Source organism: Primulina huaijiensis, chromosome 17 (assembly GCF_012295235.1).
Source record: "Primulina huaijiensis isolate GDHJ02 chromosome 17, ASM1229523v2, whole genome shotgun sequence".
Lineage (NCBI taxonomy): Eukaryota > Viridiplantae > Streptophyta > Magnoliopsida > Lamiales > Gesneriaceae > Primulina > Primulina huaijiensis.
In genome coordinates, this window is record NC_133322.1 from 4,294,968 (window position 1) to 4,319,014 (window position 24,047).

The 24,047-nt window shown below is 36.0% G+C and overlaps 4 protein-coding genes and 1 long non-coding RNA gene across 10 annotated transcripts; 4 read left to right on the top strand and 1 right to left on the bottom strand.

The window, feature by feature from the left end:
- The first annotated feature begins 3,884 nt into the window (after positions 1-3,884).
- Positions 3,885-4,864, top strand: LOC140963507 (uncharacterized). The gene is made up of 2 exons (XR_012172698.1): positions 3,885-4,015; positions 4,419-4,864. It is a non-coding gene; the product is annotated as an uncharacterized lncRNA (long non-coding RNA).
- A 295-nt stretch (positions 4,865-5,159) lies between these two features.
- LOC140962984 (phosphatidylinositol 4-phosphate 5-kinase 5-like) lies at positions 5,160-8,659 on the bottom strand. Of its 2 annotated transcripts, none has more exons than XM_073422156.1 (8): positions 7,331-8,659; positions 7,030-7,197; positions 6,795-6,960; positions 6,592-6,708; positions 6,330-6,523; positions 5,970-6,097; positions 5,768-5,846; positions 5,160-5,679 (listed from the first exon to the last, which is right to left on the bottom strand). In XM_073422156.1, the coding sequence occupies exons 1-8, from the start codon at positions 8,500-8,502 to the stop codon at positions 5,391-5,393; spliced, it is 2,313 nt and encodes a 770-aa protein (XP_073278257.1). In that variant the 5' UTR covers positions 8,503-8,659; the 3' UTR covers positions 5,160-5,390. The 2 variants fall into 2 exon arrangements, with proteins under 2 accessions (XP_073278257.1, XP_073278256.1); XM_073422155.1 differs by having other exon boundaries at positions 5,768-5,879.
- Positions 8,660-9,649: 990 nt separating this feature from the next.
- Positions 9,650-14,953, top strand: LOC140962985 (amino acid transporter AVT1A). The gene is made up of 12 exons (XM_073422157.1): positions 9,650-10,225; positions 11,706-11,986; positions 12,592-12,806; positions 12,990-13,013; positions 13,099-13,279; positions 13,366-13,585; positions 13,679-13,814; positions 13,906-13,923; positions 14,019-14,166; positions 14,287-14,330; positions 14,459-14,521; positions 14,700-14,953. The coding sequence occupies exons 1-12, from the start codon at positions 9,951-9,953 to the stop codon at positions 14,793-14,795; spliced, it is 1,701 nt and encodes a 566-aa protein (XP_073278258.1). The 5' UTR covers positions 9,650-9,950; the 3' UTR covers positions 14,796-14,953.
- A 398-nt stretch (positions 14,954-15,351) lies between these two features.
- On the top strand, positions 15,352-18,869 carry LOC140963304 (pentatricopeptide repeat-containing protein At3g14730). 5 transcript variants are annotated; one of them, XM_073422588.1, is made up of 3 exons: positions 15,353-17,690; positions 17,791-17,926; positions 18,125-18,869. In XM_073422588.1, exon 1 carries the CDS (start codon positions 15,703-15,705, stop codon positions 17,578-17,580), a length of 1,878 nt encoding a protein of 625 aa, XP_073278689.1. In that variant the 5' UTR covers positions 15,353-15,702; the 3' UTR covers positions 17,581-17,690; positions 17,791-17,926; positions 18,125-18,869. The 5 variants fall into 5 exon arrangements, with proteins under 5 accessions (XP_073278688.1, XP_073278686.1, XP_073278687.1 ...); XM_073422589.1 differs by having other exon boundaries at positions 15,794-15,929; positions 16,022-17,926; XM_073422587.1 differs by having other exon boundaries at positions 15,352-17,926; positions 18,111-18,869.
- A 214-nt stretch (positions 18,870-19,083) lies between these two features.
- On the top strand, positions 19,084-23,666 carry LOC140963305 (nudix hydrolase 16, mitochondrial-like). Its single transcript, XM_073422590.1, has 4 exons — positions 19,084-19,859; positions 21,222-21,336; positions 22,260-22,343; positions 23,184-23,666. The coding sequence occupies exons 1-4, from the start codon at positions 19,789-19,791 to the stop codon at positions 23,448-23,450; spliced, it is 537 nt and encodes a 178-aa protein (XP_073278691.1). The 5' UTR covers positions 19,084-19,788; the 3' UTR covers positions 23,451-23,666.
- The last annotated feature ends 381 nt before the right edge of the window (positions 23,667-24,047 follow it).

Consider the following 24,047-nt stretch of genomic DNA (forward strand, 5'->3'; position numbering starts at 1 on the left):
CGAAGCACATCGACATCAAGTCCCTTGTTGTGAAAGAAAGAATACAAAGTGGACATATTTTGATAGAACAAATAGGCACAAACTCCATGATAGCAGATCCTTTTATGAAAAATTTGCCACCCAATGTTTTCGATGAGCATACTACTCATATGGGTGTTATTCAGTTTGATGAAGGATAGATCTAGTGGGAGTTTGTACTATACATTTTATGTTTGGTTATGTTGTTCAAACTTATGTATTTAGATATTTTCTGATCAGAAATAAAGTTAATTGTTTACTTTATACTTTGTCTAACCGAAGTTAAGGTTTTGATCTCACTTTCGTAAAGAAGGAACAGTTGAAAACTGACATGAATATATCACTTTGCATGTAATTTTTATGTCACACATTCATGATTGATCTATGTCATTTGATTGAATTGATATGTGTGACCATTGATGGTTCAATTGTGATAGATACAACAAAGACTGCATTGATCCTATATCAATATAATTAATGTACAAGATTGTTTAAGAAGTCTTATGGTTGTGAGGACAAAAGTTTTGAGCTCGTTAAGTTTAACACATTTATAAGTTTACACATATGACTCAGTGGGAGATTGTTGGAATTTTTGGGGCCATAAATGTAATTATAAATATTCGCATGTCATCAATTAAATAAGTAGTAAACTTATGTGTCTAATTTAGAATAAAAATTGACTTGAGGACTTAAATGTCATGATATTATTGTGTGGATACCATATATAATATTTCTGGTTTGTTGAGGGGACAAATTAGAAATAATAAAATTTGTTTAATTATAAAACAATAGTTATGTTCCCAATCTGCAGAATAACGTTTCAAATATCGTATCCCATCAACAAAACTCTTTGGATTAAAGGAAATCTGCAGATTGAAGATCATCACCTAACACTGACTACAAATCATGGATTATGGTGCTTCAGTAATTCTGATTATTATGTTTGTGATTTCTTAAGAATTGAATATAATTTATGGATTTTTGTGTGTGTTGAGATATGGAATCCAATTGATTTCTTCAGTTATCACCAGAGACATTGAAGGACTCGAGAAAACCTTCGTGTGCCATAAACAAAGAGCCTAATTTAGAGAAAATAATGGAATCAGTTTTAGATGTGATGTGAACCATCACAGAGTCATATTCGAGACCCATACCACAAAGAACATACAAAATTTGATCATCGTCTATAATAGGATGCCCACATGCTGCTAGAATATCCATGTAACTCTTCATTTTGCCGAGATAATCTTTCATGCTTAGAGCTCTTTTTTCAGGGTTTGATGGTGGAGTTTATAGTGCATGACCTTAGCCTTGGATCTGGTGGCAAAAATGTTGAAAACTCTTGACCACAGCTGTGTAGAGGACTAACATCCTATCATGTGGGCGTGAACACTCTCATACATCGAGGCCAACAAGAAGGAGAATAAGAGTTGGTCTTGTCGGGACCATGTTGTTAGAGTAGGTGCTCAGCGAACCAACTTGTGGCTTGAGCTTTATTGACTATTATATAAAAATAATATTTATTTTAATAATATTTTCACTGATCTATTTTTGATAGCTGTCAGTTTTGTAAACTCATTCACCAAAACTGACAGTTCCAATCTCCTAACAAAATTAGCAGTTAAGTTAATTTCTACATCCTTCAGTACATTGAATTAACATATAAACTCTTTTTTAGCAACCTTTTTGATCTCCATGAAACTATAGTCATCAAATTCAACTCTTTGAACTTGATTATATCAACGAGAACACATAATCCAATACTTGTGTGATCCTCAATGGTTCATGGATACAGCTAGCCGTGGGTTCACAACTTCGTGCAATTCAGAATAACATTTATTCTTACTCGAGCTTATCCTAATTAGCCTCATTTTTTTATCAACGCTCGTTGATAAAAAAAATGTTAAATCTCATGTCTGATTGCACCCATCAGACCATGGTAAGAGCGTTTAGTAGCATCGGCCCATGATCTCTAGGTATTAGAGATAATGTCTGCAAGAACCTTAAGTTATAGGTAACATACTGTACGGTCCTTTCAACTCATATATCATGATCAAATATGCTGCCATTGATATATCGAGAGTTGCATTTGAATTCGATAATGATATGATGTATCTTTGAGTAATAATAGTGACATTGTATGTACAACTAGGAAAACACATTTTCATAAAACACATTTCTTGCTCTTGCCAGAGACTCCTTGCACTATTAAATCATCAGATTATATATGATATCTTCACTTGTAGCAAACGGTGAATACCTGACTATAATGTATTATCCTACATATTTCAAAACTACACCCAACTTCGCCACCTGATGACCCTCAATGGAGTCGATAAACGGAACAAAGTTCACACTAGTACACAGAGCCTTTACGTTATGTCACGCCCCGAGACCGGGGTTGGTCGACACCGGCGTTATTCAACAATCACAAAATTGCTAAAAAAACAAGCCTCGTAGTACATTATAAACCAAAACCAGTTTATATCATAAATACCAAAAAAATGGAATCGACTTTACAATAGTAACTCTAAAAACGATAAAAATCTGCGGAAGCGTTTATAACTTGAATCAAAAACTCACAAGAACATATTCTTAATTAAAATCCTTCTTGCGTCCACTATCAGCCTCAAAACTGGTGTCCGATTCTTCTTTTTCTATTTCTTTTTCTGATTTATCTAGGGAGGGTAGAGTAAGGTGGGTGAGTATTTTGAGAAATACTCAGCAAGTGGGGGCCGTATCGAGCACAATATATCTGTACAGAACTTTGATGACTCGTGCAGAATTTTTGTAGAGAATTTCAAAATTTATGTGAGAAATTTCGAAAATTTGAGGTGTAAATGAGGTGTAAACTTTGAATGATAACCTCTCCTATTTATAGGGGGTGGTTGTTATCCAGATTGTATGTTATCTCTTCGTTTAAACTCTGAATTAAATCTTGAATCTAAGATAGATTATTATCTCTTATCTCATGAATTTATTTATCCCAAATTCAAAATATATACACAATATTATCTTAAATTTCGAACTCCAAAAAATATTGTACACAATATAATTATCCACACAACTTTAGATAAACTTGCAAATCTTACATCTTAAATAAAATAATGAGATAGATACCCAAAAATTGAATAATCATAGCATACTTAAATTACAAAAATATTATCACGATTACAAAATCTTGAGTTTTACATCCCTCCACAGCAAACGATTCTGTGACATTGTCATCAAACAAGAAATCCTGAGGCCATTCGATGGAGTATGATGAAACTGAAAAAAAAAATGCAACCACGCAGAAACGCAAAATTATCAGCAACATCAATCATCTACTTAGAACAGTCTACCATAACTAAGAAGGCATAAAGAAACGTATGTATAAATCGTTTATAACTTCCAGTATGTTAACGAACTGAAATCTCATTAGTTAATATTCAAAGAAAGGAACCACTTCAAATTCATCAGAGAGAATTCCAAACTCGGGAATTGAAAATCTGAAGAAATAGCAAAAGTCATTACATTTATTTATCCAAAACATGATATATCGAAGTATCGAACACATACCTAAATCGAGGCTGCTCTCACGACGGTTGTTGGAACTCCGGGATAAGGTGGTGCGCCGGCTCACGGCTGAATGGCTGATGCTGGGAGAGGAGATGAGCGACACGACGGGTTGGGACTTGGGAAGAGGGTTTGCTTCTCAGCTTCTGTAAGCGTCTTCAATTTTTTTTTCCTTTTTACAATATCAAACAACTGGACTTTGGAGCATGGGATTATGTAATTTAGTCCTGGACTGGATAAAAACTAATACATACTAAAAAACATTTGGGCCACCCGGGCTAGCCCATGCAATTTGGACCTGAGTTGGACAAAAACTAACACATACTAAAAAAAACATTGGGCCACCCGAGCTACAGCCCAGGTGGCCACAAGTCTCCCTCCGCCCCTGCTTCTGAGAGCATGGCTGATCTTAGAGAGGCAGGCACCTGCTGTTGAACAGGTTTTTCCACTTATCTATGCGTGAGTGTGTCAGTCTCTGGATATTGCTAGTATGGGTTTTTGAATATTTAAAGAAGGAAACCAGTTGATAAGATTATACATGGAGACTCTCACTTTGATGAATATCTTATTGTGCCCTTGAAAATATGAACGTGAATCTAAAGATTTTTGGATTGATGCAAGGATCAAACTAACATTTATGTATGAGTTGTTGAGGATCAGGGAACCCACATGTATGTAGTGTATACCACTATACCCTTATTACTTCTGTTGGGTTAATTATACTCTGTTGATTTTGTCTCTAGTTGCTCTTTAAACTTTACCGTCTTCCTTCAGCATTTGTCGCTGCTGCCTTCTTTTTCACGTTTTACATTTATGGTTCTCTTAAAATATATCCTTTTCAGTGTATATGCAGCTTGTGCCCATCTCCAGGTCGGTTGAGTGGAACTTCTGATGTCAAACGGTGAAGTTATTGGTAAACTTGATTGTCTTGTTAGATAAGTTCAGGGTAAGCAAGCCTCCAAGGATATCAAATTTCGCGAACAATCATGGGCGTTTGGATGGAATTAAGAGAATTGTGCTATTAATCGCATTTCAGCCTGTGAAGATTCTTGATAATGAAGCCCTCGTGCTTAACTTGAGCGCCATGCTTTGCAGTTGGAAACCTCAAGTTCTCTGGTGTCTTCTTAGCTGTCAGTTATCTGCTTGCCTTGATATTCTATATTCAAATATTTTATGTTAACGGGAGTATTTCGTGGGTGATGTATTCGAATTAATATATTCCATGGATGCTAGGTTTGAATAAGTACGCGACTATATAAACGTCAATGGTACTCCGACTTTCATAGTTTCTTATTTCCCGCACGTATGTTGATTGTTTACGGCAAAGACATTAATTGCCAGTGATTTGTGTTTTGTTATTAGAATCTGCACGGGTGTTTCTTGGAAATCGGGTTTCATTTGGCTGGTCCTCCAGTCTTTAAACTAAGTATAGTATTTTGATATGAGCATGGTTCTAGCAAGAGTTGGAATTTTAAAGATTAGGCACAAATATTATTTGATTTAGTGAGCAGCCATCATGGAATAAGTCATATTGTGATTTGCATTTTTCAGTTTTTGGTGGTGAAATAGGTTTCAAATCTGATAACAGAATATCATCAGTGTAAATTTGGCCCAAGAAGGCAATCCTAGAATATAGCCCCTTCAAACTCACTGTGGCAAGTTCTTTTACAGACGAATAACATCTGTGGCTGCTGTGTTTCCTATGCCTTCCGTAGTTCAAACCAGGTTAAAAAATATACACAAAGAACAAATAAAAATGAAACAATATATGCATAAACAATGAAAATATTTCACAAGATGGGATCGATTATCTTTCACGTGTCTTCAGCAAAAACTTTAAAAATATAATCACGAAAACGTCTTGAGTACTGTCTCGGATCAACGGCTGATATTGAGTTGGGGTCGTATTGGATGGACTTGTAAGCGTGCTCAAGTTTCTTGGTAATATCGTAATCTTGAAGAATGTCTATGATTCCAAAGAACATTATTACATCATAGTATTCTCCAGTTGGTTCTCCTACCAGCTGAACTTCACCGTCGTTCCTTCTTTCAGTTCTTTCCACTCTTGCAGGCATGTTAATTCCTAATTTTATGCTAGCCCACCTGGGAGAAAAAAGTTTCTTTTAAGGTACCGGCATTTGAAATTAATAATGTGGTAATGAAAATGGAAAGTGTTGTCAAAATTTGTTACCGTTCAGGGTCTAGAAGCAACTGATCTACATCTGCTCTAGATAAACGTGGAACTGATTCGGTTTCCAAACCTCCGTTATCTGCATCAGAGGAGAAATTTTGATTTCTTGGTTCTGAAACGTTAGATATCGAGGTCAATTGTGAATAATCAAGAGGGAAAAGAATATCGCCATGGAAATATCATAGACAAGTTTAGTAATTACCGACAGGTGTTCTTGCACCAGGAAGAGTATGATCATCATTTGATGCTTCTATGAAATGAAGACCAACTAGGAGGCTATAGTCCATAATTCTCTCCTGTTCAAGAAACTCGCAGTCCTTGTCAGCTTGCCTGCAAGTGAAAAAATAGTTTCACTTTCTTGAATAAACTGAAAATTATAGGTCTTGCTGTGTTCTTTTATGCTAAAAGTTGTAGTTAATGGCCACATTTTCATAGACACTTGTTTACCTTATCTTCTTCCAAAATAAGAAGAGCAAAGAGAAGGGCTCGTCTCGACCTTTTCTAACAAAAGCTAGATGACAACACAGAATTGGAACTGAAATGGCTTAAATAGGGGTTCTACCTTCGAAGTTCTTGGAACCATGTCTTTTGGAGACGGAAGATGAAGTTGAGATCAAGATCCTTGAGTGTTGTAGTTGCATCAATTTCTGATTCTGGTTTATCAGTCAATCTCCCAAAAGTCGAGCCTTTCAAGTCATATCTTCTATGGATCATATATTCGGAACAGAAGAGATTTCCCATGATGATGAACCGTACCTAAACCATAAATCATGTTAGATCTTTCAAGATATATTAAAAGCCTAACGTGATGTTTTCAATCTTACCTTCTTCTGTGCAGGTCCATTCAACTTGACACAGTGCAGGCCAAAATATTTTGTGACTAAGGTGTTCTCAAATGCTTGAACATGATTGTAATACGCATTTAACATTCTCAGAAGAACCTGAAACATATGATATATGCATAAATAAGAACATAGTTTTTGTGCTGGATTGGATCATACTTCAGGAAACCAAATAGAAGTCTCACTTTTACTTCAGCCTTTTTCATCGTCTTGATCATGTAGCGATCATCATTTGTTAAGTAAAAGAAGCTCCCGCTTTTTCCCGGAGAGGAAAGTTCTCGTAGTGCATCGTCCCCACATATTGATAACATGTAATCTGCTGCATCCACCTTGAACAACATCCTCAAAGTCCTGCATGAGTTTAACATACTATGTTTAGAATCCAAATTTGCTAATCTTAACTTTAAATTGTGTATTTACCTGAACACTTTTGGGCAATAATCCTTCCATCGAAACTCGCAGGACTGGTGTGGGGGAGTAATCTTGGAACCTTCCGAAGGAAACTTTGTCCAATATTTTTCCTTCGGGTCGAAAGCAGACGGCTTCAAATCCAACGATGGAGGTGGACCAGGTCTTCCAACCGAATGCCTGCACATCACCATTGATAAAGAGAATCATTGTATATTTCAAGAAGAAATGTCGAGAACAATGACTATAAGCCGAGGCAGGTCTAACCGGGGCAAGTTATTTTCTGAATCAGCCCCTGGATATTGTTAATTACCTAATTCCTAGCTGCAGATTAAGCATAAGCTCATAATTCCTATGCTTTTTACTTATTGTCTCCCCTTGTCTCTTCACCACTTTTGGTATCCGGAGTGGACTGCCTCGAGTACTCGTACCCTCAACTGGTAACCCTGAGAAGGCGTCATCACTATCATGTCCCGCCATTGCACCCCTGTCAAGAACACCGGCACTGCAATGATGAGGTGAGGCTCCATCCGACAAACGCATCCTACCCATATCCTTATCTACACCTGCATCTATTCTACCATCCACAGACATCCTTCTCGGCCTAACACTCGATTCCGCACCCTTAGCAGACCTCCAAACCGCGAGCTTCTTTTGCGATGGCCATATAGGAACCTTTTCTGCAGGACAAACCGTACAATCCTTCAAATCATTATTGAAAACTTCTTGAGGATCCCATTCAAGATTTCCCACCACCACTGATCCCGAGGGATAGTAAGTCCCATTCTGTTCTTTTGCATCCTTGCTCCAATATCCTGTATAAAAACTTCCGTCTGGCCATCTAAACGTCCCGTTTCCTTTCGGAAATCCATCCTCCCAGTTCCCTTCGTACAAATTCTCATTGGTCCAATAAATTGTCCCCTTCCCACCGATCTTCCCATTTTTCCATTCTCCAACATAATAAGTCCCACTCTTCCATTGATATTTACCATTTCCTTCTTGCGCACCACGGCTCCATTCGCCTTCATAACTGTCACCATTAGCATAATCCTTCAAGCCAAAACCATGCTTCAGATTCATCACCCACGAACCCCTGTACATTCCCCCATTGGCCCCCGTGTACGTCCCTTCTCCATCCATAAAACCACTCTTGAAATTTCCTTCGTATGACGCACCAGATGGCCAACTAAACGTGCCTTTTCCCATTGATTTTCCTCTAAACCATTCTCCCACATACATACATCCATCCGTCCACCAGTATTTCCCATTTCCATGAGGGAAATCATCGGCCCAATAGCCATTGTAATAGTCGCCATTCGGTAGAAATCTTTCTGCATGATACACTTCTCCACTTGCATGCCCTTCTTCTTCATCCTCATTTTCTTCGTCAATATTATCTACTGCATAAGACGTGCCGAATATCGTGTTGGCACGTTTCTTGGCTGCAGCCTGAGTTTTACGCACTGTCGCCTCCCACGCCTTCATGGCTAGGCTAATAATCTCTCAAAATGACAGAATATACTCATTAATTTGAATAAAACAAAACCAAGATATAAGTTTTATTGAAATATAATCTTCATCCTAGTTGAAGAATCTGTCATGCAAGCTAAGGACAGAAAAACTAAGATTGGCAAACAACAAATCTTTCATTCTCTTTCATTACATCTCCTTTCTTTTTCCTCCCTTTGTGGAGAGAAAATGGAAACAATGAGGCAAATAATCTAAGCCAAACAAAAAAGAAAAAAGAAAAAAATATTATCGACCTTACATATTACACACATATATATATATACATATATATATATATATATGTATATATATATATATATATATATAGATATATATATATATATATATATAATTTTAAAAATGTTACGGAGATCACCGACTCATTTCTTTTCTTTTTTCTATCTTTTTTTTCTTGTAATTCATGGACGTCGTATCACAAGATGTTCATATGAATAATATCTTATGACGTCTATGATTACGTCAACATATAAAATGTTTAATTAATAGACATTATAAACAATATGCAAGAAATTACAATCTGATTATTAAGTAAAAGAAATTCAACAATACACTTCCTTAGAATGAAAAAAATTTGTAATTTTTAATAAAGTAGAGAAAAAAAATTCAAATAGGACCAAATATATTTGGGTGAATATCTGTTTTTAAAAATAATAAAATTTGAACCGAAATAAGGGATTGTTTTCATTTATTTTTATTTATACCTACTAAAATAACATTTTTAAAAAAAGTAAATAACACTTTTACTCATCACATGGACCCAAAATATCACAAAGTTTACACATTTTATTTATTTCAAATTTACTAAAATAATTTGCATATTAATATAATTTTTCACGTAATGAATTTGTATACTTTGAACAAATATTTGATTATTGTTGTCATTTATTATAGTGATTCACTTATATATTTCTAATTCCACATATATAATATAACTTTCATCATTTTAATTATTATTTTTTTGTATTTTTTTTTTAATAATTATAATTAATATAAACAAAAAAAAAAACAATAAATTTTACAAGTTCAGGCGCCAAAAATCGTAATTTACAGAGAAAAGGATCAAAGCAAGAAGCGATAGGTATCAAATTAAAACATTTGATAGCGATGAATTTCATGTCAGCTTTTTGCTGTCATCTTCTCAGCAAAATCTTGTGATTTCTTCCATAAATGTCAGCCACCCATACGAAACAACGTGGGATTTAAGACGCAAAATCGGCATAAATCTCTCTTCCTTTCTCGCTCCATCTCTCACACAGCTCTTTCTGGCGAGTGATGGCGTGCATGTATGTACACAGGCAACGGTGTTAAATAGTCTCGAGGCGTCGTCTTCTTGAGGTGAATATAGCTCCCGTGTATTCCTTTCGCATCATATTTTTGTGGGACCGACATGGATAGTCCCATGAATGTGTCTGCTTAAAAGGGTGCGAGCTGATCCATTCTGCGTAGGAGGCTTGACGGGGAATCTTGTGATGGCGGAGAACAAGGATTCGTTGGAGCTATTTTTGGAAGATGGGGAGTATGATGGCGATGAAGGTGGAGTGGAGACGCTGGAGGAGGAGGAGGAGAGTATAGAGGAAGGCGGAGAAGAATGTGAAGATGAGGGGGTTCTTGATAATGAAGGCGGCGGAGTATCCCGCTATTCTTCCCTCTATTCTCAGCAATGGCCTCAGAGTTACAGGTGATGATGAATTTAAACAAATACTTGTTTGATTTATAAACTAATTTATGGACTTATTATTTTCTGTTGGTTTTTTTATAGCGAAACTATATGATTTAGTGGTTTTCTACTCACACAAAACCTTGAATTTTATCCATCAATCACATTCTTGGATTCTAGGTTGGGAATGTATGCTTCTGAGAAAAGTTTGGCGGGTACCATAGAGTATCCAGGGACGAGTTGATGCATTTTACAACTGAAAGTTACGTTTTTCATAAATTACCAGTAAAATTTGAAACACGGTCTATTGCATCCCCTTGCCTAGGCCCTGACTGGGATAGAGAATATGAAATGTGTAAATATGTGCAAAGGGAAGATTTAGCAGACAACTTAATGTAAAGGAAATTTCACCTGTTTTCAAAGAGACTTGAACTAACGTGGAAATTTAATTCGGTACTCGATAAGCTTAAGTCATTCTTCGGTGTTGAGTATTGAAATGTTCAATGTGATTCATCCAAAAATTCTTTATCAAATTGAAACCATGAATGATAGTTCTTGGAGATTCTGTGACACCTGCTCTTTTTTTTTGAGATATATTGCAATAAGCTTGGCAGTGACATTAGTTTTTGACAACCACCATTGATCTAACTCATCAAATTACTTTAAAAAACCCCGATATTGTGACACTCTCTTGAAGTCCTTTCTATATGATGTCTCATATGCCCTGCTTTCAAGTTTCAACTCTTCTCCCCATTTTCAAATGAGATTCAAAACAGAAACCATAGGGAAAGATTAAAAAAACAGAAGAATCACATCAAAATGAACTACGAATTTACCACGGAAAGAAACAAGAAAGTTGAATGAACAGAACAAGTATTTGTTCACTTGTGGCAGTAAGGTTGAATTTCATCCACGCAAGATAATTGATTACCTTATTTTTGTCGCTATGTATTTTTAGCCAGCTTTGGTTGTCTTTCATGCTTGTAAGATGTGCCTTGACATGTTACTAATTACAATGAAGACTAATCATACTGGAGATAAGATTGAAAGTTTGGTTAGACGGATGCTTTATCCTTTAATTGTATTTTTTTGGTGTATTGAGGAACTTAGTTTCTTATTAATTTTTTTTTAAAAATCAGAGCTAAGATGATCCACAAAAACCGCTATGCATGTTTTGGTCCGGCATATTATTGATAAAATTGATGTACATTTTTGCAGCATCAAATTCAGTTTTGCAGCCATATCTATCATTTATATCTTTCTTGCTAATTTTATATTATCAACTCTTTTAAAGTCTCTCTGTTTGTCCCAAATGTTGGCATTCATCATTCATCTTTGCTGGAACTTATTGACTGATGACAACTATTGTGGTGCAACAATCAAACTGTTATTTTCAGTTTCAATCTTTTGGTTTGGTGGATCAAATGCTTGAAGCTCAAACAGTTATTTTCTGTTTTAGAAGGGCCACTGAATCTTATTGCTCATTAGTTTTTTTCTTCAGAGAAACAACTGACATATATTCAATAGCTGCATCACCAAACTTTGGGACGCTTCGGCGTATATCTGGTGCTGGTAATGCAAGCATGGACATCAACAGTCAAAATATCTGGGACTCAAACATAAAGGCGTCCCTGCTTAGTGATTATAAGGGTCAAACTGAGGATCTTGTCACTGACTTGAGAACCCAATCTTCATTGTCCAACAAAGCTTCGTTGTACGAGCAACTGACAGGAGAATTCCCTTCGAGGCATGGATGTAGCTTAGTTCAGACCATCTTCAACTGTAAGCTACGGGATCTACAAATCTATAAATTTCTTACATTTTTGGTGAACCGAGTACCAATTTACAACTCTGCAAATAACATTTCTGATATATTTTGATGACAGTCCCCTATATATTTTTTAAATACTTCCCCAGTTTTGCTCTATGAAATGGATTCTCCACTTGACTACGCAGGATTTTCAGATCGGATCGTGAGTGTTCAAACTTATGGTATGAGAGTAGGGGTGTCAATGAACTGACTTGAGTCGAATACTACTCAAATTGATGTATGAAAGTTCGAGTTCAAATTACTTTGCTATCTCGCAGCTCGAAAATTAGACTTTACTGAGCCAAAGTTTTGCTCAAATTAAGTTCAAATTTTATGCTCGATTCATTATTTTCGAATTTGATTATCCAATTCTATTAAGTAATACTCAAATAACTTGAACTTGTGAGTTCATCTAATATTAAATACATTTATAAAATGTTATGAATCTATTGAAATTAGTGAGTGGTTCTCTAGCTATAAAAATTTATTTAATCTAGATTTTTGTTTGAATTTGATAATTTAAATAGTCCAATATTATTATTATTATTTGATTTTCTCCTTTCCTGATATGACACAGGTATTAATGTAATGGCTGGAGTTGGACTTCTTTCTACACCTTATACGGTGAAAGAATCTGGCTGGGCCAGTCTGCTGGTGCTTGTTCTCTTTGCATTGATCTGTTGTTATACTGCTACTCTAATGAAATACTGCTTTGAAAGTACAGAAGGAATTATGACATTTCCTGATATGGGAGCTGCTGCATTCGGGAAATATGGACGCATTTTTGTATCTGTAAGTTGTTATTACTGTTAGTTCATATCGATGTTTGTTGCAAGTAGACTACCTATGATCAAACTCTCCTCTAAGGAGGGAAGGGCGTGAACCAAAAGATTGAAAATGTCAAATCATCTGATTGATGTACTACTTTTGTTATTTTATCTACAGTGACGGTACTTTATCTTTGTTTTTGTGCAGATCATATTGTACGCGGAGCTATATGTAAGCCAAGTGCTTTACACCACTGTTTTTGGATTTTGGTGATTTGAAAAACTTAACTTGATTCTAACACTACTTGTGAGTGCAGACATCTTGTGTGGAATTTATTATCCTCGAAGGGGATAATCTCACAAGACTATTTCCTGGAACATCTATGAATTTACTGGGCTTGCAGCTGGATTCCATGCATTTGTTTGGGATTCTCGCTGTTCTTGTTATCTTACCAACTGTTTGGTTGAAAGATCTTCGTTTAATTTCTTATCTTTCAGGTACCTTTGAGAATTCTACTTCTGCTTCATACTCTTATAATATTTACCAATGCATGGAACTTTGAGTAATCTTATTCTCTTGGCAGCTGGTGGCGTCATTGCAACAGTTCTGGTGGTTCTTTGTTTATTTCTTGTTGGGACAGTGGATGGAGTTGGATTTCATCAAAGCAGTAAAGTGGTGAGCTGGAGTGGCACGCCTTTTGCCATTGGTGTCTATGGTTATTGCTACTCCGGACACTCAGTGTTTCCAAATATTTACCAATCAATGGCTGACAAAACCAAATTCACTAAAGCGATAGTAGTATGGTACTGAACAACTGATATTTAAAACCTTTATCATGCAGTAGTCGACTTTATCTGTTCTAGACCTCACGACTGTTGTGTTTGGTCGCCGTGCAGTTTCATTCTATGCGTTATCATCTATGGTGGTGCTGCTACCATGGGATTTCTTATGTTTGGTGAAGACACAAAGTCACAGATTACATTGAATTTACCACCAAATTCAGTTGGTACTAAAATTGCATTATGGACAACGGTGAGTCCTGATGGATGATGAACACTATGTTTGAGCTTGTTGAAGTGCTCTGTTGACTTTGCTAATTCACTTCTTGTTTGTTTTTGTGCAGGTTGTCAGTCCACTCACCAAATATCCTTTCAGAAAATATCTGCTAAAATAATATATTGTGGTGCTATGCTTTATATTTTTGTGGAAATAGCTATTAATTCCTTAGCTGTAAATAAGTATTCCCTGTTGATGAACCCTCTGGCCAGAAGTCTGGAGGAGTTGCTACCTGCTAGCTTGTCCAATAGTTATTTGTGTTTTGTTCTTCTACGGACAGCTCTTGTCATATCTTCCCTAATTGTCGCATTTCTTATTCCCTTTTTCGGTAGGTGACTGTCATGTTATGCATTTCAATTTTACCTTCTACTTTGGCATTTTATGTGCGTCTTGTTGTTTCGAATGGTATACCAACCGATGAATTTTATTTCTTGTTCTTCTTTTGCAGGTACTATGATGTCTCTAATCGGTTCTCTTTTTAGTGTTCTTATGGTAAACATGCTACTTCTATCAATTTTATGGATGCTAAGCATTTTTTCCTTTATTTGCATGACAAACTTCATATGGAGTTTATAAATATAGAGTTCCTAACACGAACGCGTCATGTGTCTTTGATCCAGGCAATAATAATGCCAGCTTTATGCTTCTTGAAAATCCAGGGGAAGAAAGCCACAAAAACTCAGGTTGTCTCCCTTAGGCCTTAATTCCAAGAATCTTAGATACTCCTCATATTGTGTATTCTTTTAGTAGTACATGTTAAGGGTGGTGAAATATTTTCTTTCATTCAGAGTTGGATATTTACGTGAATCTCATGGACCTTTTGTCCATTAATCATTCTTGTTTGCCCTGATTTTCTCTCAGGTTGTGCTTAGTGCTGGTATTGCGGCTTTGGGAATTTTCAGTGCGGTTTTGGGAACTTACACTTCACTGTCCGAACTTGCAGAGCAGTACTCATAGATTTTTGGAAGGTTTCAAGTTTCAGCAAGTTTATTTGGCCTTCATCTTGTGAAACGCCATATTTAAAGCTGTAAGACACAACCATGTCTCATTCCAGAAGTTGTCCGATCTTGAAAGTACATCTTGTTTTTAGGTTTTTCAGCTTAATTTACCAACTTTCTTCTTCAATCCACGTCAAATTTAAATAATTATTATTTATTTATGGGTTAATGTTATATCATGTATCCAAATAATTTATCTTTAAAAAAGTATCCAGATAATTATATTACAAAATATTTTTGAATATTTCTTTTTATTACAACATCGAGTATAAAAAATAAAATACGAAAATTCTTATAAGACTGTCTCATAATTCAATTTTGTTAGATAAATCACTGACTCATTTTATTCAAAAGTATTAATTTTTTATGTCAAAAATTTTATGTTTTACTATAGATGTGGACCGAGACGTGTACTTAAACTAAAAATAATTTTTGAAATTGTTTTAGATTTCAATTTTATGAGAAGCCAGATATCAATTCACACTTGAATCGTAAATTGTAAAATCAGATGATTATGAACATTGGTCCCTTAGAATCTAGACCTGGAAATGACTGTTGCATGAAATTATGAAATTGAAATTTCCCCAACTGGTTGGAATTAGGTTTTACTATTGCGATTAAAGATTAAATCGACCTTTGTTAATAATAATAATAATAATAATAATAAAGATTAAATCGACCTTTGAAATTCAGGCCCAATTTTTCAGCTATAAAAAACCAAAAGGCCCAAAGGCCTACGTGAAAATATTTCCGTCAAACCATACCCCGTACTCTCTCGCCGGAGCCACCAATCATTGTATCTGTCCACCGCCGTTGCTAGCCATTTTTGCTGAAGGCATAAAAATTCGTACTAGATTGCATTCTGAATGAATAAAAAAACGATCTTGGCATTTCAGTTACGCAGAACGCGTCACCAATTGTCCCGCAACTTCTCTTCCAACTCAACTCCAGCTCTAGAACTATCAACCTGCATTGCATGGCTTCAATCATGTGCACAGAATCAAGAACTTTGGCAAGGAAGAAAAATACATGCACACATGTTCTATCGTGGCCATCTTGATTCTGCTCTTTCTTCTACTAGCCTTATAAATATGTACGCTAAGTGTAGTTCCATTGATGATGCTTTATCTGTTTTTTATGAGTCTACCCATGTTCATAACGTATTCGTTTATAATTCTATTATAGCTGGATTAACCATCAATGACATGCCAACTGACGCTTTTGACTTGTACTGTAAGATGCGACTGTTAGGTGTAGCTCCTGATAAGTTTACTTTCCCTTGTGTAATTAAGGCGTGTCCAGATTTTTTGGGTTTGAGAAATATTCATGGGTTGTTGTTTAAACATGGGCTGAAGTTCGACTTGTTTATAGGGAGTGCACTGGTGCATAGTTATTTGAAGTTTGGATTGATTCAGGAGGCAATTGAAGTGTTTGATAGATTGCCTGAGAGAGATGATGTTGTGCTTTGGAATGCTATGATTAATGGGTACGTGCATATTGGGGAGTTTGGTAAGGCCTTGATGATTTTTAGGAGGATGGCAGACATTCGGGTCAAAACTAACAAATTCACTATTACTGGCGTACTATCAGCTCTCGCATTGGCTGGAGAAGTTGATAATGGGAAGGTAATTCACGCTTTTGGAATAAAAATGGGGTATGATTTGGATACTGCCGTTTCAAACGCGTTGATTGATATGTATGGAAAATGCAGGCAGCTTGAGGATGCATTGAAGGTTTTTGAGAGCTGGATTGAGAAGGATATGTATTCATGGAACTCCATTATAAGTGTTTATGAGCAATGCGGCGATCATGATGGAGCTTTGAGGCTTTTGAAGGGTATGTTAAGCTCTAGGTTTCAGCCAGATTTAGTGACTGTCACTGCTGTGCTTCCTGCTTGCTCAAATTTAGCAGCACTAACACATGGTAGAGAGATTCATGGCTATATGACAATACGTGGATTGATCAAGGCTGGTAGTACATATATTGAAAATGCAGTTATGGATATGTATGCAAAATGTGGGAGTATGAGAGAGGCACACTTGGTTTTTGACAAGATAAAAGTTAAGGATGTGGCATCATGGAACATTATGGTAATGGGATATGGCATGCATGGGTATGGAAATGAGGCATTGGATCTGTTTTACCGCATGTGTGAGTTTGGGTTGGAGCCCGATGAGATATCATTCATCGGAGTATTAGCAGCCTGCAGCCATGCTGGCTTTGTGGGTCAAGGTCAAGAACTTCTCGCTGAAATGCTGCCTCGATATGGTGTTCCTCCAGCTATTGAGCATTATGCATGTGTGATTGACATGCTTGGTCGAGCTGGACAGCTTGAGGGGGCCTTTAAGTTGCTGTCGAATATGCCAATCAAACCTAATCAAGTGGTGTGGAGGACATTCTTGGGCGCATGCCGCCTCTATGGAAATGCTAACTTGGCTGAGATTGCCACCCAACAGGTTCTTGAGCTTGACCCAGAGCATTGTGGAAATTACATTTTGATGTCAAATATTTATGGAGAAACCGGAAGATATGAAGAGGTGGCAATCTTGAGAAAATCGATGAAGCAACAGGATGTGAAGAAGTCGCCTGGTTGCAGCTGGATTGAACTTGGAAGTGGCTTGCATGTGTTTTTTACTGGTGATAGAACCCATCCTGAAGGATCTGTTGTTTATGAAGGATTAGATTTACTAACAGCATGTAGTGAGCAATGCTGCGTGCTGGACGCCATGGAAAGTTGTATTTAGAAGTTGGCAAGTGACTGGTGGTATCGAAGATAATAATTCCAGAAATTGTCACGCCTAATTGTTCAGCCTGTTGGTTATTAACTTGGACGCAAAGGAGCACGCACACCAAGGCGAGTGTCATTGATTGAATTCATTGAACTGGCAGATTATTTACAAGTTAATATTGTAGCATATTCTTAATTATCACTAAGGCTAATTCAGTGATGTCAGGTGGCTTTTGTGAATTGACGGTTCGGTTCATCTTACTCGTAAAGTGAGAGATTGAACAACAAAATGCATATTGCTGGACTGGGTGTCGTGGAGAATTTTCCCTAACCGACCCTCTCCCCTGCACCATTTTGTATAGGTTAGATATAGTATCCATTGCTGGTCTATTCATTCATTCGTACCAGGTTACTGTGTAAAGATATACATGGCTGGCTTATTTGTTCTTTTTTAGTTGGAAGTAACTTTTTACTGAAAGCATTGGAAATGCTCCATGTGTTGGAAGCACACACAGTTCGTTTAAAGTTTGTCTTACCTTATGACAGATATTTAATTACAGGTAACTTGTTATGTCCTGTTTATGAAAAGATCCATGCATCAATACCCAGGTTTAAGAAGTTCCAAATGACAATTTTTGTTGGGGGAACAAAGGGTGCCGACCAAGACGTGAACCGACACACAAGATTAAAAATCCAGAACTTGGCAAGGTTTAGGCAAGCTTTATGTAACAACTACTTATTCCCATTGATGGAATCACTAAAATTGCTGACAAAAATCTTGAGCATGATTCGTCGACTGAATTTCTAACCCTCCGCTGCTTCACTTTGTCTTGCCTTTTTGCTCTAGAATTTCTCCTCATTCCCTACAAAATATGAGCATTCATATTTTGCAAAGAAATAATTCTTCGTGACAACATACTTAAGTCTTTTACATTCCTTGTCACCCTCTCAAGTTTTTGTTTCTTGTGTTGTCTTATTTTATTCAATTAACTGTCAGTGATGCTATGGTAGAGAAATATTATTTAAAAGTCATTCATATTTCATGTATTCCTTTTTTTCTTCTTCTGGAAACTCTACCTCAATGCTGACGGTGATTTTCATTTTTTTAGCACAATTGGCAATTATGTGGGGTTGAAAGCATGCCTCATGGTATAATTTGGTGTGCCATATTTTTGTAGAGTGAAGGCATGAAAAGTGGTGTATGAGTCAAATGCATGTAAAATTACTTCCAATGAATGTTTGAATTTGTACACATGACTTTAGTGTCTCTATGCGATCCACCATTGCACCTTACTATTTATATGCACATTTTTATTCCATCTACCCCTTCCTTTTTAGAGAAAAACTTCATAAAAATCCAAACATTGTTGAATCTGTACTTTAGATCTGTGGTCAAGTGGATTGGTCTGAACCATCGAATGAACAAGATCTATCAAGGTTTCGAGCATGCGTGTACTAATTATCTCTACTAGCTAGCATGTCGTCAGACCGGATATATATGAAAAATGGAAAAAAAAATTCAAAAATTTTAAATAAAAGTTATTAATTTTTAAAATTGAAAAAGTACACATGTTGGAAATATAAATTGAACATTTTAGCCATTGATTTTGTTTTTGTCTCTAATTTTTTGTGATAAAAAAGGTAATTCTCCAAGCTGGAATGACGTGGCTAACGGCTCGAATCATGAAAGCTTCTTCTCAATGGAAAGTACAAAACTGTCCTTCGAAAGAATCAACACTGCCTACCAAATCGGGGAAGGGTATAACCGTCATTCAACGCACGTGGAGGAAATAAAAGAAAAGAATGCAATTTGAAAAATAATAAAAATGGAGTATTTTATTATGTATATATAACCGACCTCCCAAATTCGAAGCACCAAAAATTGACCGAGGACTCCAAAATTTCCCAAAAAACATGCTCCGATTCATTCGCTGCGCTCTCCCCCATTAACTCACGTTAATTTTTCTCCCCTTTTTCCTAAAAATAGGTTTTCGAAAAGCAATGAGGAAATTTTGGGTTCTTTTTTGGAGAAATTAGACTAGATATTGAGGAGTAATGCGGGGTTCTTAATGCCCATCGTGATTTGTTTTGATTCCTTTTTATCAATGAAGGGCGGATTTTGATTGTTGTATATATACAGGAAGAGGGGTAGATTCGAACTTCGTTCACGTTAATCGTTTCTTTGTTGATTATCATCATTATTATTATTATTATTATTGAATAAATGTCTGAATTGGTGGCTCGAACTGGTCGGCATCAGCAGCGTTACGAGGATGGTTACCGCCTCATTGCTGGGTATTTTTCCTTTCGCTCACCATTTCATGTGTATATATACATGCATGCATACTTTGACGTGTGTTTGATTGCATGTGAGTTTCGCTTCAATTTTTTTCAGCTAGGGATTGGTTTTGGACGTTTCCTGGAAATTTTATTGATTCGGTTTCAAAATTGGGTTTTTGTTTGATTAAGGAAATGTGTGGCTTTTGGGTTTTATATATCGTTCCTTTGATTCTCGAGGTATTGTTTGCTGCTGGGTTTTGTTTTGTTTAGTTAGGAGAAAATGTTGATTAAATTGTCTAAGGCTTTAACTTCATGCACGTGTATTCAATCCCATAGACGGTGAAATGCGCGTGACATAGAACCTAAGATTTTTCTATCCTCTTGTTTTGGCTGGTATCTGTTGTTTTTAATGCTTTAATTTTCTTTTTGTTAATCGTTCTTATGTTCACTCTCTGGACCATGTTGAGATTACTATAATCCCGTTCCTTAATTTAGATTTGTTTTGATAATTTTGCAATCACAATACCTTTTTGGTTGTAGAGAACATGGGAAGTTAGAGAAAAAGGATTCAGAGTTTCATTTTCATATGTACATGCCATTTTGTCACCCAGAGATCAGCTCCACAGGTCTCAAGTTTCGATTGGTATAATTAATAGGCCATTACGCTAAATCAACAAAAAAAGTTAATTTCTTCTCAACCTTAGAAATCTGCTAGGGTGAAAGAAGCTCTGTATGCACTTTCTTCAATGTGTATCTGTGTGTGACCATTTTAAATTTTGATTTTTGAGAACTTGGTTTCTCTCTCTGACAAGCAAGATGAATCATAAAAAGAATGTGAATGTCCATGTTACACGATTGAAGTGTGCTTACATGCAGAATCAACTGTTGGTGATACTATCTGGCATACTTGACTGTATATGTGATCTTGGACTCATTTTACAATTTGCAACATTTTAAGCTAAGAGTGAATTAGCAAATTGCTGGCTACCATTTTGATTGATTATCTTTTGTGGATGAATCCTAAGTTTGGAATTATTTCCACCTATGCTTGTACTTTCAATCAATTTGATAAAGGTGGATGATATTTGCATCGATATTCATGTGCTAGTGTGTCTTGTTTTGTGCATGAATATACTTAGGTGAACCTCCTTTGATATTTCCTGCACTTTGTCTTACCTGTACTGATGTTGTGAATATATTAATAATGGATATGAAGGCAAAAGAAGTTTCAAAAGTTTCCCTTAATCAGAGATTACGACAATTCACATCGTCGTGCATTATTTCAGTTCTTTATAAGTAGTCTGCCCTGGTAACTTTGTTCATATGAATAAACATGCACTATAGTTTCTCGTTTCTGACTGGTACATTCTTTCTCAGGTGTATTCCATTCAAATGCATAAATGTGGAAAACAATGGAGGTGATTCATCTGAGATGATAGTTGAAGTACTAATGATCAATTCTACTAGTGGACCTGGTCTTCTATTTCCCAAGGTGTGAGTTGTGCATGCACATCTAAATAGTTGGAAGTGATGAAGCATTTTCATTTATTTGTTGTCTTTTTATTGTTTATGACATTCTTTTGATGCTGATAAGTTTATCCTTGTCACATTTTTTTTATCCTTTATTGATAGTATTCTAGAAAATGCTTTAGACGAGAAGATTGCAGGAAAAACGGACCTTTTTTACTTGTAACTGGATGTATACACTGAGGGACAGTGAAAGCGTCTTATGGATTTTTTTTGACGATCTAAATTTAAGTTTCTTGTATTGACTTTGCTTTGTTTGTTCAAGTTGATAGTTATGCGACCTTTCCTTGGTGCAAGCCTTGAGTGGCTATTTGTATGGCTTTGACTGGTCATCTAATGAAATCTGAAGCTGGTTTTGTTTTCCTTGAGTTCAGCCCAAATACCATTTTCTCCTGTCATTGCAGTATATTTATGTTCAGAGATAACTATTCCTTGAACGCAATCATATTGGCGTGATTTTAAGGATTAATTCTTGAAATCAAAATGGTTAAAAAACTACTATAGCGATTGTTGAATATTATACTGAGAATATTTTTGCTTATACCGCACATTTGTTTGATCTTGCTTAGGTGAAAATTTGTAGTGTCTCCATACCAAGGATTCTATGAGATCATGTGATTTATTTGTTGAATTAAATGATAAGGATTTGTCGCTGGTCGGGAAAATCATTTAAATTGTTTTAACTGAGAATTCGACGAATACAAATTTTTTTAATATGAACAAATTTTTCTAAATATGTCTACATCCAAAAACTGGAAACCTGTGAATCAGTTTGATTAAGATATTCTTCTTTAATTTTAACGTGTGCTTCTATGTGAAATTAAATGCATAATAAATATGATAGCGGCAATGCTACCATCATTGTGCTTCTTCTGTTTTTCTTTACAGGGTGGATGGGAGAATGATGAAACAGTTGAGGAGGCAGCAGTTAGGGAAGCCGTAGAGGAGGCGGGAGTTCGAGGGGATTTAATGGTAACATATAATGTCAAGTTGTTTTCCCTCTTATGTCTGTTTATCATTTATGTTTCTCTGATCTAAGGACCTAAGGTTATATATGTATGATTATTAATAAAATCTGGTTTCTGTTCTACTAAAGCAATGCCTCAGTTTTGCTTATAAGGTGACATGTTCATACGACAATGAAGTAACCCCACTTATATGAACATGATCAACACTTTAATTTTGAGTTCGAGAGCACCACCCTGGTAGTTTCTTTGTTGGTGGATTCAGGTGTTAGTGCATAAAAAGCAAGCCCAGCACATTCTCAAGGAAGTAAAACAATTTTCTAAATTAAAGCCAATTAGCGCCTATTGTATTTATTTTATTGTTTTTCCCAATTTTCTAAATTAAAGCCAATTAGCGCCTATTGTACTTATTTTATTGTTTTTCCCATTATTTTTTAGGCATAAAAGTTCTACGGTGTTGATAGGATTTCCTGGCCTGATAAAGCCTCAAACTTTTCCTAACATTCTTTTTTCAAGTATTTTTTTTCTAGACATGAAGTTCTGGAATTGCTGTTAACTGTTTGCGTGTTTTGGATCTTGATTGTCTTATGAAAATTAGATGCCTTATGACAAACTTCTTATAGTACATCTAAATTAGTTCACCCCACTTCGGTAAGGCCCACACCTTGGATTGCTTCTTGAGCTTAGCCACTGACATCTGCGCTTATTTACGCCTCTAATAACCATGAAGAGCTCTATGATCATGATGTACTTTTTATTATTTTCTTGTCCCCTTGTTCTGCAATGTGAATATCATGATGTTTCTTTAAAAAATCAGAGCTTAAAACTATGCGTTGTTTTATTTCAGCATTACCTGGGATGCTACAGCTTCAAGAGCAAAACGCTGCAGGATGAATACAGTCCAGAAGGTTTGTGTAGAGCTTCCATGTATGCTTTGTATGTGGAGGAGGAACTCGAATCCTGGCCAGAAAAAAGCCAGAGAGAAAGAAGTTGGCTAACCATTCCTGAAGCCATTGCATGCTGCAGACATGCTTGGATGCGAGAGGCTGTCGAAGAAGGTTTCTCGAAGTGGTTTGCCGATGGCATGGTTAGAACATTGCCAGAAAAAAAGTAAAAAAAGAAATTCCTAATTTGACGATTATTCGAGCATTGAAGCCTCTACAAAGTGGAAGTGACATGCAAATATCTATGTTATTTTAGGTGTTCAGAATGCTTTGATAAACTTTTTTTGGTCCACTGATTAGTTGAGAATAGGGAGGATGAAATTACAAATTTGCCATACTTCACGGCAATGTTTATTCAACAACTTTACTAATTGATTGATACCTAATCTATGGCAAAACCTTTTCGTTTGCTGATTCGTGCCGATTTTGGAAAGGATGTATGGAGAATTGTTTTGTCATAGACACTTCAAAAAATTATTTGATGCATCATCACGTGACACACGGTACCCTTTTTTTGGGCACTTGTAATGACTTAGGTTTGAGACGCTTTTTTTTAAAAAAAATTTAATAGAAGCTAAGAAATACTTCTTAATTTTCTATTGATGTCTATATTTTTCGTTATTTGAATATTTATAAAGAGAAAATTGGTTTTTTTTATCTTAAATTTTTGTTGTAATTTTAATTATCTATGTTATTTCTGTCGGTTTAAATTTTTTTGTGAAAATTATAACTGTTTTTTGACGTGGTGCTGACAAGAAACCAATGTA